Here is a 12,887-nt window from a genome sequence, read left to right as displayed (position 1 = left end):
CCAGTTTCCGAAACGTCGTGTTTTTATTAGTTATCTTAAAAACCAGGACGATGGATAAAGTCCAAAAACCCAAAATATCTGCACGTATACAGTATACAATTTCTGTGTGTTATGTTGTGACGAGAAATACCTATTGTTGTAATGCACACAATTGTGTGTTCAGAGGTACACACTAAAACGTTACTAATGTACACAGAGATCTGCGCGTTGTGCAGTAAGGGATTGAAATATGTGTATTATGTTATAAGGGGAAAGAAATACTGTCCCGAACAGCTCTGCCTGACTTTGAAGTATTAAAGAACTGTCTAATAATCTTAAATAAGTGTGTGGATATCGTATCCAATTATCTGGTTCATTTCCATAAAATATATTCCCCTCGACGAATTCAATTATGTTATTAACGCAGTAATGCCTTCTGGGTTTGTATACTTCCGCAACAATATACATAAAAACAAACGATTGTCTACGATCCGTTCTGTTAGCGACATTCCCCTACTCGACTCCAGCTGGGCAACAAATCCTCGTCTTTTTATGTCAGTCTTCCTCCAGTATGTTACGTCACAACGCACCGTGATTGGTTGCGTGGATGTAAACGCGAGAGCATAGTCCATGTTTAGTTTCACGCTTTTTCTCTCGCTGGAATTATTGACTACAAACATCGTGCTGAGTTAAAGACTTTGCAGAAGGATGTGCAGTATCGATTCGGCAAACATGTTGAGCAGACCTGTCTGGATTGTGGTAGGTACATTTCTTGTCTACAGCAGTGCCCTTCTGCGCGTGAAGAACAGAGGGAGTGGTAATAACTTCTCAGTGTTTGAAAGAAGAACAGAAAGGTGTACTACAAGTAGGGCAAAGTGTCTTCCAAATTAATTCTTTGGAATTTTGTGAATCTCGATTTTAATTGTGTATTTTTCTCTGTCTCTCTTCAAAATATCACCACATCGAAAAACGATTCACTTCGAAGTTGTGGATGTGAATATCGTGTATATTTTAGGTCATATATTAATATCTTGTGCGATAAGATATTTTTTGTAAAGGTAAAGTTGTCCCTGTGCACTGCGCCATAAAGGAGTATGGGGGAGTGGATGTATACATCCATATTTCCTTGACTTCAACGCCACCTGGAATTGAGTGGTCAGCTTCAAGACTCGGCCGCTTTATCTCAGGGGAAAGAGCCTCCGGTACCCATTGGATATGAGGCTGGGTGGGCCCCAGAGCCGGTCTGGACAACGCGGAGAAGAGAAAATTCTTGCCACCAACGGGACCCTAACTCCAAAACCTCGGCCTTCCAACCCGTAGCCAGTGGCTATACCGACTGAGTTATCCCGGCTCCTGTTTTTTGTGAAGTCTATATTTTTTTGTCAACATAAGTTATAGATCATTGCTAAAATTAATAGACAATAAAACTAATCATAATAATAATAAAAGTAGTAGAACGAATAATAATAATAATGAAACTAATAATAGATGTAAACAATAGCGAGAAATATAAAATTGAAGTGTTTGGAATAAAAAAATACATCGAAAAATTAGAAAATGAAAAGTGTGTCAGTGGTACCAACGACAAACGGACTGCTGTTCAGACACCCCAGTGAGGCACTACACACGCTTCATGTTGCTGGTACATACTTTCAGTAAATGTTAATTTTGGAAGCATGCCATATTATTAGAACGGCATATGTGTTGCTCCGTAGTGTAGACTGCTTACGAAAAGCCATAAGCTACCATATGATAAATACTACTAAAACACTATGTTGTTGATGATGATGGTGATAACCACAACAACTAAGACGATAATTAGTTGTGAATTCCACCAGAATTATTCTTTTAATGTATATTTTGCAATGACCAAGAGAATTCTAAATAATAGGTACATCTAATATCTACATAAATCATTCAAAAATAATATTAGGAGAAATTCCTTCCCCTCATGCAGCAGTATTGTGAATGAGACGATGACATATCTGTAGCCCACTTCTTCCTCTTTCATATTTCATTACATGCTCTTATTTAAATGTGTATCTATTTCCATCAAACTTAAAGAACAGATATTCGAACTTCAAATATCTGATAGAAGAGATCCATTCTTGGTAAGCTTGGTATTCCATGCTATTTTTTAGGAATCATAGGGTTCATTATTGTGATCATGAGAACCTGCTAATGGGTCATATCCCGAACCAGGTGAATCCAGTCCACAAACCCACAATTCCTTTCTTTAGGATACACATTACAATAACTCTCAATTTTTCTTATTGCTAGTGGGGTGGGACTAAGTCCCTTGTACTGCGGCCACTTCTGGGCTATTGTACCAGTCCCAGATGATAGGTGAGGGTGATTGTGGAGCAACTGGTGTAATGAATTTTGGCAGGGGAAACCGAAGTACTCGGAGAAAACCTGCCCCAACGCCACTTTGTCCATCACAAATCCCTCTTGACCAGACCCGGGATCGAAACCGCTTGAGCTATGGCGCGGCCATCTTTCAATTTACTACCACTTCTCCGGATTTGTGTCCTGCCTTCAGGTTTCCGGGTTGTGTGCACTTCCGCTTCCCCCCTGAGCACCCATCTCTTCCTCCTCCTCTTGAGCATTCCAGTAATATTCAATGAAAAGTAGAAGTTTCTAATTATCTATGTGTCTCCAGTCTCCCGCTCTTTATGCTCTTTTGATCCAAATTCTGTCCTCACAGACAATCCGTCTGAATTGAATAGGCTACATTTCCACAGTCTTCTTTAGAACAATTTCCTACGTTGTGTTTGTATCAACAATTCATAAGTGGTTTGTTTCGCATCAAATTCTTTGCTACTTCGTTCCATCATCTGAGCTTTCCTTACCTAGTGAAGTTGTGCTAATTAGCATCTACTATATAAAATTTAACTTTCACATACTATCATATTATTCAAACAAATTTAAAGTTAAAATTATAAACTTGTAATAATTACATGTAATAATATTTCATTGTGAAATTGTGGAAATTATCTATGTCGTTAATTAAGCTAATTTCAATTGTATTTATCCAGATCCCTTATCACAACACGATAAATGTCATGACTCAACTTATAGTGACATAGGCTTAAAACGTAATAAATTTCGAAGTAAAGGAAACCCGTGTGTGAATTCTAATTGAAGCTACAGGAGGCAAATAGTGAATTTTATTTCTAACAATAAATTAATAAAATTTGTAAAAATGATTTCGAATGAGAAAAAGACGTCAAGAAAGCGCAAGTAACGAAACAATAAACGCAATTGCCAGAACTATTAAAAGAAATGATTCAAAGTAACACAATCCAAGAGATAAATTTTAGACATTTGGGGCGAAAAAAAAATATTGCGTGTTATTAAAACTGCAAGTTTTACATTTTAATTTTTATAGTGTTAAAATTGTATGTATAAGGCAAAGTTATATCGAAAGTTTCCGTAGTCGAGGCTTATTTATATAACATAACTTAGTAAGGAACACACTGAAATGGCTTAAACCAAAAACGTTAAGGCGTAAAAGACAAAACAATTTTTTTTATGGAAATGTATTGTAATGAATTTTACTGTTAATATGTGTTCTTGCTTCAGGACGGAAGGAAAAGTTTCACATATATGATAACTAACTGCTAAAATCACAGCTCCCTACATTCTGATGTTCAGGTTTCTGGCAGGAGACGAGAATATTCTGAACGGAGCATGGGCTAGCGTTCCCCGAATTTAATCTCCTCCTCTTTTCTTCTCCAGTGCAATTTGAATTCCGTAGCATGTTAACGCTGACGTATTTTTATGCATTTTTTGGGGCTAACTTTATATTATTAATCTAACCTGCAGGCTGAAACATGCTTACCTGAGTACGTAAGGATGAGGTCTTAAAGTTTTTTTTAATTCTCTTAGTGGGGGGTGGAATCCAACTGAGTCCACTCGGCACGGCGGCCACTGATTGGCTTACTTTAGCCTGCCCCGGGTGATTATGATGATGGAGAATTTGATGGAATGAAGATTGGCAAGGGAAACCGAAGTACTCAGAGAAAACCCGCCCCAGGACCACTTTGTCCACCACAAATCCCACTTGACCCGGGATTGAACCCGGGCCGCCGCGGTGGGAAGCCAGCCATTAACCGCTTGAGCTATGGTGCGGCCAAGGATGAGGCCTTAATTCTGTGCTCGTGGTTAAGAAATTAAGCCGATAATAAAAATTCCCCCTAACAGGCCAATAATACTATATTTAATTATGCTAATTAAATAGAATGAATAACAAATGGAGTATATTGAAGCAGATGCTGTTATTTGAGCCATATTTAGTATTCTGAAACAACAAAATTACGGCGGCTCTATTGCAGTTCTTGGCTCACATAGTCAGCGGAATTATAAAATGTGTGATTAAAAGGGAGGAAATTGCCGCTCTAGACTGGTATTCGTGACGATCACCTTTTCCAAATTTTGGCCGAGTTTCTCGCTATTTTACTCAGTTCCTCCAAAATATGTTGAGATATTACCCAGATTATTCCAAGGCCACTTCTTTTCAGTCTTCCTAATTCATCATTCACCCATAAGCCTACCAATCGATGCTCTTTTTTATAAGTACTGATCGATAGCGTAGTCGGTTGAGGCACCATGCTACAAGCCGGAATGTCGCGGGTTCAAGTTCCGATGATGTCATTGGATTTTTTTCAATTGACCTAATCCTTCCAGTCGCACTATGGCTCTGGGTTCGACTCAGCCTCTAACAGAAATGAGTACCAGGAATATTCTTGGGGATAAAGGGCGGCCGGCGCATAGGGCTGACAACCTTGCCGCCATCTGTGAGCCGATTGTCTATAAAATGTAGGAATCTCAACATCTCACAACCGTATTGACCTCCATGGCCTGTTACAGGGATACCTTTACTTTTGTTTTACTGATCGAGTCGTGAAACAATCAAAAAAAGGAAATAATGTGATTATGGATTAATCTTAGGAGACGGGCTAGCATAGTCAGCATAGCGACTGGCTATGGGCTGGACTACCGAGGGGTCGGAGCCCCAGTAAGGTAAAAAATTTATCTTCTCCTCTTCGTCCAGACCGGCTCTGGGGCCCTCCCAGCTTCCTATACAATTGATATTTAGGGTTCTCTCCCCGGGGTTAAAGCGACGGGACGTGAAGCTGACCCCACACCTCAAGTTAGTGCCGAGGTCAAGAAAATGTTGATCTATACGTCTGCTCCCCCCATACACCTTCATGGCGTGGTGTTTAGTTAGTTACGCACAGGGGCAACTTTAAATTTTATAGATTAATCTTATCGATTAGATGTTTAATCTTCACAGCTCCATTTAAATCCAAGACAGCTGAATAAAATCATATTTCCACACTAGTCCAGACTGATGTTATAGATCTCAATATCTGAAACGTATCGAAGAGAAAACTGTGATTGAAATTACAAGCCAAAATTACTTAAATGAATATATATATATATTCAGGGAAACACATTGGTGGAAAGTGGATTGCAAATTCGTGTACAAATTTTTACAAAGATCTTTTTTGATTTTGTTATAACTCGTAGGTTTGAAGCTAATTAATTGATTGAAGGAATTCACCGATGGCAATACAATCCTCTTATGCAGAGCTTACTGCACAGAAAATACTTTACCTCGTATTTCGTTAAATAAAGGGTCCACATCATACTGAAAACTAAAAAATTAAAACGATACAGACATCTGTAATTCTTGTGGCTTACAATCGAAATATCTATTAAGTTTGAGTTGAGGTCCTTGTAAGAGTAGCCTAGACTTGTTACTGATCAGTTAAGAATCGAAATTAAATTTAGAATTACGATATTCTTGAATCTGATTCCGCGTATTCTGTTACAGTGGTGCCAAGGTTTTGGACGTATCTCCTGCCTCTATCCTAAACCCTGAATCCACCATCATGAGAATCTCAAATTTGATAAAATTAAATGTATTAGTATTGATTTCCGACTTCCTATTGCGTGAAAATCGATGCTAAATGGACACTATCTATCACTTGCGCGCTTATTTCCTAACTGCATGAAAAAGTACTTAATAATGAGAGCATTTATAGCAACATCGTGACATACATAAAATATGTAGAAAGATGATCGCGGATGTCAGTATACAATTTTTCGTTCTTGAATTTGTGGCGTTCTTTTCAAGAAGCTAATTCTTGTAGAATTAACGTAAGTGAGGAGTTCTGTCAGGAGTTTTACACGCATTATTTCCGTAATTGTAAGATGGATTACAATCTGATCTATTTTTCTTTTGTGGTGTGTTTTACGACGTTGTCAATATATAGCCCAGGAGTCACCACCTCTTTCTTGGGGAGGGGGTCTTCAGGTACCTCGAAGGATATTGTAATTCAAAATGGACACCATGCAGAACATTCTTCAAAATAATTTAATTAATTTAAAAAATAAAATTATCTCTAATAAGTTAAAAGGTCCTTAATACTTCATGTAAAAATTCTTATAGCTTTTTTTACTCCCTACCACAATCAGAGGTAACCAGCAACATTTACTGACACCTCATCTCACATTTGCATAATTCTTGTTTTTATTTTGAAATGTCAAATATATTTCATATTTTAAGTCACTTTAATCGTTAACATGATACTGGACACTGCTTTTCCTCCACAGTACCTTCAAATCCGGGACAAATAATGAGGTTGCAACTCGCAGACAGTCGTTGAGATGAGGCTATTCGAATCTCTATCCATGTTTCGATTTAATTTGTTTTACGCCTGGAAAGAGTGCCTCACAGAAATAGGTTGACCGAAGCGACTGTTGATCCTAAATGCAGCCCCTTTGTAGAAGTGGTACTCCATTTCGTGAAATGGTTTCCAAACGATCTTGTCGTTTTCATAGGAGGGCAGCAGAATATCACTTTGAATATTACTTGTTTAGATTTTAAGATTTCCGACATCAGCTAGAAAAGTTTTTCCCAAATAATGTTGCTATATCCGAGACTTTGAAGGAGAAAGCTCTAGATCGCATTAAGTGGGGGAACTGTTTTGTAAGAGGCTGTGAACCAGTCGTCTTGACAGATTACTGATGAATGAACGAATCCGAGACATACCGATATACGGCATTAAATGGGATTATAACAAATTTTGTTACTTTTCCAAGTGAACTGAACTCCTGGAAGCGTCTTCGGAATTCTTCTGGCACATAAATGACCGTGGTTAGAAATTCTTTTCCTACGGGGCACGCGGTAGCGTAGTTGCTACAAGCCCGAAGGTCGCGGATTCAAGTCCCGATGAGGTCACGGTTTTAATCAATTGACCTAATCCTTCCAGCCACACTATGGCCCTGGGGTCACTCAGCCTCTAACAGAAATGAGTACCAGGAATTAGTTAAATAATTTTTCTGGGGAGTAAAGTGCGGCCTGTGCGTAAGGCTGGCAAATTTGCCACCATCTTTGAGCCGATTGTCTAAATAATGTGGGACCCTCAACGTCTCACTCCCCTATGGGCCTTCACGGCCTGTTTCAGTGATAGCTTCACTTTACCAGCTTAAGACAAGACTTTCTTTAGACGCGGAAGATGAAGTACAGTCTTCTTTCGTACATTAGATATCCATAACCGCAGCATTGCTTTCAGTTCTCTCGCTGAACTAATCATTTCAGCAATGTGTTTGCCTTTCTCCTGGAATTCAAGATTTAACACATTAAGTTTAGAATTTAAATCTGTGATTAATATGGAATCAAGCACGAGCAAATCAGTTGCCCTTATTTCTCATGTATGGATTCTAAGAAATCTTGAATCTGTGAAATGAGTTCCAGGAATTTTGAAACAATTTGCCCATAATCAGCCAAACGGCTACAGTGTGTGGTGCCAAATCGGAGTGGAATTTATTATTTATTTGCCACTTTTTATAACTTGTGTAAAGTTGATCACTTTTATACACAGAAACTCTTGATGGATAATACAGCAGTATGCAATGAACTCCGGATGGATTCATCTTTCCTGTACAGACCTAAATATCCATTTCTGATACATGTCATTGAAGATTTTCCATCAATTGTTATGGGCAGAAGTGTCTGGAGTGGCAGTTTCATATCGGAAGCATATTCTTTTGAAGGGATGATAAAACTCTTCATCTCTCGTTTTGCCATTCAGAAAAATTTGTAAAAAATTATGTCCATTACTGCTAACTGGGCAATATCATTCACATCTGTAGACTCATCAAATCGTGATGAACAGAAATAAGATATTTCTTCTTTGGTCTTTCAACTGTTGTTCTCCAGGATTATTTAAAATTTTTCTGTTCTTTTTATTTTTGTGTTACCTAAGAGCTGGGCATCTTAAATCAAGCACAGGAATTTTGCCTTGTTCCCAAAATCTTAAAGCAGATATTCTACTGCCGGCAACATCGCCTCCTTGGCTATTTCTCTGTCCTCAATATGTTGCTTCAATTTTAAAGGAACGTGTGTGACGCTGCAAGACGCTAAGGTGCACATTTTCGGTTGCTGAACACGCCTGACAAACACAGGCTGTTGAAGCTCCATTTTTAGATCACACACTCTTTCATTTTCCTTACATAAGAGTTGAAAGGGAAGTTTGTGTCAAAATCAATGTGGTTAGTCTTAAAGCATCTCTCGACACTGTGCCTTTTGGTTGCTGAAAATGTAACACAGCACAAGAGACACAAGGACTTTTCTTAATAAAAACGTAAACAAATTCTTCCTGCCGTTCGCTACTGAAATTATATGAATTTGTTTAGCTTTTCGTCAGATTCTGGTCTGCTTAAGTTGAGTAGATAGCAAAGTAACACCGATATAAGTTAGACTAACATTATCAAGACTCGCACTAAACCTCAAATAAACCTTTGCACCAGATAATAATAATAATAATAATAATAATAATAATAATAATAATAATAAGTGTTGTGAGGCTGCAGACAACAGTGAAATTAGATTCGTTCGCTGTTCGAGGGAAAGAGCGCACTCAAGATTGCCACTGACAATGCCAGACTAAAATTGCAAATTGTGAAAAATATTGTTAAGTGGTGGGGGTGAACTACCCTAGAGGTCTGTGCTTTTTACTAATCAATGTACGTATCTTTGACCAAACTTTGGGAAGTCCTGGAAAGGCATTGAGGGAGGTGGTGAACAATTTTTTGTAAGACGGGGCCTGTCTTCTAGCCGAAATCATCCTGCAGTCCGTCGAAAGCGAAGAGACGTTTCGGAGAAATATTTGTTCTCTATTTTCAAGAATAAACTAAATAAGAAAGGAGAATGAACCAGGTAGCAGACACTGATAGTTTCTCGATTAGCTTACCCCTCGACCCTCAAGAAGGAGACGACGTATTCCTTCGGTAGATATTTGAGAGCTACGCAACGTTATATCCAAGAATGCAGGTAAAGATAAAGATTAAGGGAGGTAAAGCTATCCCTGTAACAGATCGCGGAAGCCTGTAGGGTTCTGAGATATCAAGGCTTACACATTTTGTAGACAATCGGCTCACAGATGACGGTGAGGTTGTCATCCTTACGTGCCGGCCGCCCTTCACCCCGAGGAAGATTCCTAACACTTATTTCTTTCAGAAGCTCAGACCAACCCAGGACAAGAGTGCGGCTGGAAAAGTTAAGTCAACGGAAAAATCCAATAGTTGACTAAGGCACTATGCTACAAGCCGAAAGGTCGCGGGTTCGATTCTTGATACTAATATTTTTGACAGGTTGAATTAGTTATTCATACTCTAATGTTAAACACTTCTGAGTAGATGCCCCAGTATGTTTTGGGTTTGAGTGATATTCATTCATGGTCCTCCTGCCCACATTCTACCTCTAACACTCTAGTCATACAGTCCACGTCATCCTCCTTGGATGCCATTCCCGGCCATTTGCAAAAATTGTACGTCATACGTAACATCTCCAATCTGCAACCCAAAAATAGGAGGAAAATTTGAGTGTTTCTCAGCATGCAGTTTAATGTGCACAGTGTCAATTAGCTTCGTTAAGAGAATTTATGATTCTATACAGTGTTTTGAGAACAAAGACACGCACAAATTAACCAGGAGAAGAATGTGAGGATGAGAAATTTATAGGGCCCCCTGCCGTGCTGCTTTCATAACAACCAGTGGAAAGCTATAGAGACATTCCGTAATGGTCTCAAAAACTCTCAGATCTTCAACATTTCGATTCTTATTTGGAGAAGTAGAGATTATTGCCTTCCTTAATTGTATGTTGTTTCGTAATTCTATACTTCATCGCTGAAAAAACATAAACAATATTTCTATAATTCCTAAATATGTATAAAATATACATAAATGAACGTGTATATTGTCAGAATTACGCGTAATCACAGCAAGACAAAGAAATACTCGATCTAAACGAGACTCCTCTTTCGTTATACAAATGGCTGAGACAGGACCACGAGTGGGCGATAGAAAGGAAAGTTCTTTTACAAACACCACATCTGTAATTTGCAAACTGTACCAAAGCCAAATTCGTTATTGTTCCACAGATGAATCTGTCGCTCGCATTGGTGACGACACCTACAATTCAGTCTTCATGGAGCTCCGAGGGAGGAATTCAGGGAGGTTCTCAAGAACAAGAAGGGACGAAATTTACCACCAGCGAAATTGCTGCGTCAGAGAACACGACGGAGACGATTGAAATTTTAGACAGTGTGGCAACGAACATCTATCCGAACGTGTCTGAAACGTATGCGGCATATTTAGTTGAACGTCAGAATCCACTAGGCGAAGCAGCTGTCTCCGTAACGGATGTGGAAGAAAATGATCTGTTAGTTACCAACAATACTACAGTGTTTCAAAATATTCGAATTGACGATTTTCTTGAAGGAGTAAACTATTCCGAAACTATTGTACTATTGCTACAAACTTTAAATAAATTTACGAACTATACTCTTGTGGGAGAGAGTGATGTATCAAATGATGTGACAAATGTTTTGAGTGAAGCAACCGGAAATTCTTCATTGAGTATTATTTTGATTCCGTGGAATGAGACGGAAGCTGCAACTCCAGAGCTCACAGGAACCCTGGACAACTTTACTACTGTGATAGATCCTCCCATAAGATGGAGGTATGTTTCGATTCATAATGTGGTGTTTGTGCCGAACAGGACAAAATCTACTCAGCTCCTTCGTGATCGTAACATTTCATGGAGAAAATCAAATGAATACCAAATATTGAGACGCTATATTGACCCAGCGATATATTCTATTATTTTGGTAGTAGGTCTCCTGGGAAACGGCATGCTTCTGTTCATATTTATACGTCATCGAAAGTTGCGGACCGCGGCCAATGTCATGATTATCAATCTAGCCGTGTGCGATATCCTCAACTTGAGTGTCAACGCTCCACTCCATTCCTACTTCCATTATGAAGGTGGTTCCCGTGAATATGTTACGTCTTGCACGTTTGTTTTGGCACTACGACAGTTCCTGAGGTGCACAGGAGCTCTGGCCGTCATAGCTCTCATCACCCAACGCTTTAGTATAATCGTGCCAGGTTTCAGAAATTCAACAGTTAACGGGACACCTTCTAGGGTCACCCTTCTCTCTATTATCATAGTTTGGGTTCTTCCGTTACCTATTGCATGGCCAACTATGTACTTACCAGACTTTTATGGACCAATTTGTCACTATGGTAGGGAAGAAAGTGGTCTCTCATACATAATTGTCCTCAATTTCTTCTTGTACTGTTTGGTCATGCCCTCAATAATGTTTGGGTTTAGCACTCTTATAGCCAAACGCTTAAGAAAGAGCGTCAGGGATATGCCCGGGGAAATGCGTCACAGGATTCAGGAACAGCTGAGGAACAGAAGCGCACGAATGACAATGGCCTTAGCTATCGTGTTTGTGATAACCTACTTCCCTTTTCAGGTATGGGTGCTCTTAGCGCGTTGGGTGCGCGTAGACAAAAATACGCCCATTATGATCTATGCCCTTTATTTGTCAAAACATTTGTTGTTTGCAAATGGATGTTTCAATCCAATTGCCCTGTTCATCGTAAGCAGTACGTTTAGGAGGATGCTTGTACGTCACGTTTTCCGTTCAGCTGAACAGAAGGTGTATAGTACGAAGTTCTGAACACTGTGATAATTGTGTGAGATAGAAATACACAACCAGACAGAAGACACACATGCTCTGAGGGCCTTCGGTCTAGTTTAAGGATATAGATTGTGCATATGGCTATGTTTGTCCAATTAAATTGGTTGTTATGTACTTATCATAAGATACAGAGTGCGCTAGGATAGAAGCCAGACATGTATTTCACATCTTGTGTTCAGCTGAATAGTGAGCATTGAAAGGTTCTGGAAGAAGTGCATGTTACTATACCTGAAGTTAATTTGGTACTTCTCATGGTGATTACAGAAGATGTACTAGACGCTGAAGAAAGATACTTATGCAATTTTAAATTGTTACATTTTGGTCCGTTACACTATTATACATAAAATCAATACAAAGTCCGTCGAGTGTAACAATGTAACATCTCCCAACATCGGGATAAATTAAGAAGCAGCCTAACATTTTTATATTTTACTTTAAAAGTCTTAAACTTTTAAATATTTTTTTAAATATTTTAATAGTGATGTTTTAACGCGAGGGCAACTTCGGATGGAATACGAAGGTTGAACGTGCATTCTGTACGTGCATTCAGTACTCCAAGCTAGTGTTGTGCTTTTACACATCGACATTTGTAGCAGTGCCCACACAGCATATATACTGTGTACAGTGAAACAACGCCTGTGTTTTCTTGTTAGTACCATGTGCCTCTGAAGATGGTTTTACTAAAACCGAAACATGTAAGGCAAGAGTGAGAAAGAAGTGACCTAAAAAACATTGTTACACTCGACGGACTTTGTATTGATTTTATACTTATGCAACTTACATGTTCCGTTCAAATCAACAATGTAGAATAAAAAGTTATTGACACTGTTCATTTCTTCTGTC

At 38.9% G+C, this 12,887-nt stretch overlaps 1 protein-coding gene across 4 annotated transcripts in view; it reads left to right on the top strand.

Annotated features, from left to right (window-relative positions):
* LOC111866837 (facilitated trehalose transporter Tret1) overlaps positions 1 to 12,887 on the top strand; it is a 98,916-nt gene that overhangs the window by 37,645 nt on the left and 48,384 nt on the right. The window contains exons 1-2 of one of the 4 annotated variants that reach the window (XM_023856143.2): positions 602 to 738; positions 10,434 to 12,640. The exons of 2 other annotated variants lie outside the window; for them this stretch is intronic. In XM_023856143.2, the coding sequence (XP_023711911.1) occupies positions 688 to 738; positions 10,434 to 12,023 (1,641 nt within the window). In that variant the 5' untranslated portion in view covers positions 602 to 687 and the 3' untranslated portion in view covers positions 12,024 to 12,640. Of the gene's footprint in view, positions 1 to 601; positions 739 to 10,433; positions 12,641 to 12,887 lie in introns of those variants that run through there. One more of the 4 variants, XM_023856144.2, reaches the window with a different exon arrangement.

This window comes from Cryptotermes secundus, unplaced genomic scaffold (assembly GCF_002891405.2).
Source record: "Cryptotermes secundus unplaced genomic scaffold, Csec_1.0 scaffold533, whole genome shotgun sequence".
NCBI classification, from domain to species: Eukaryota; Metazoa; Arthropoda; class Insecta; order Blattodea; family Kalotermitidae; genus Cryptotermes; species Cryptotermes secundus.
The sequence above is the reverse complement of the archived record's forward strand: the minus strand, read 5'-3'. Positions and strand labels throughout refer to the sequence as shown.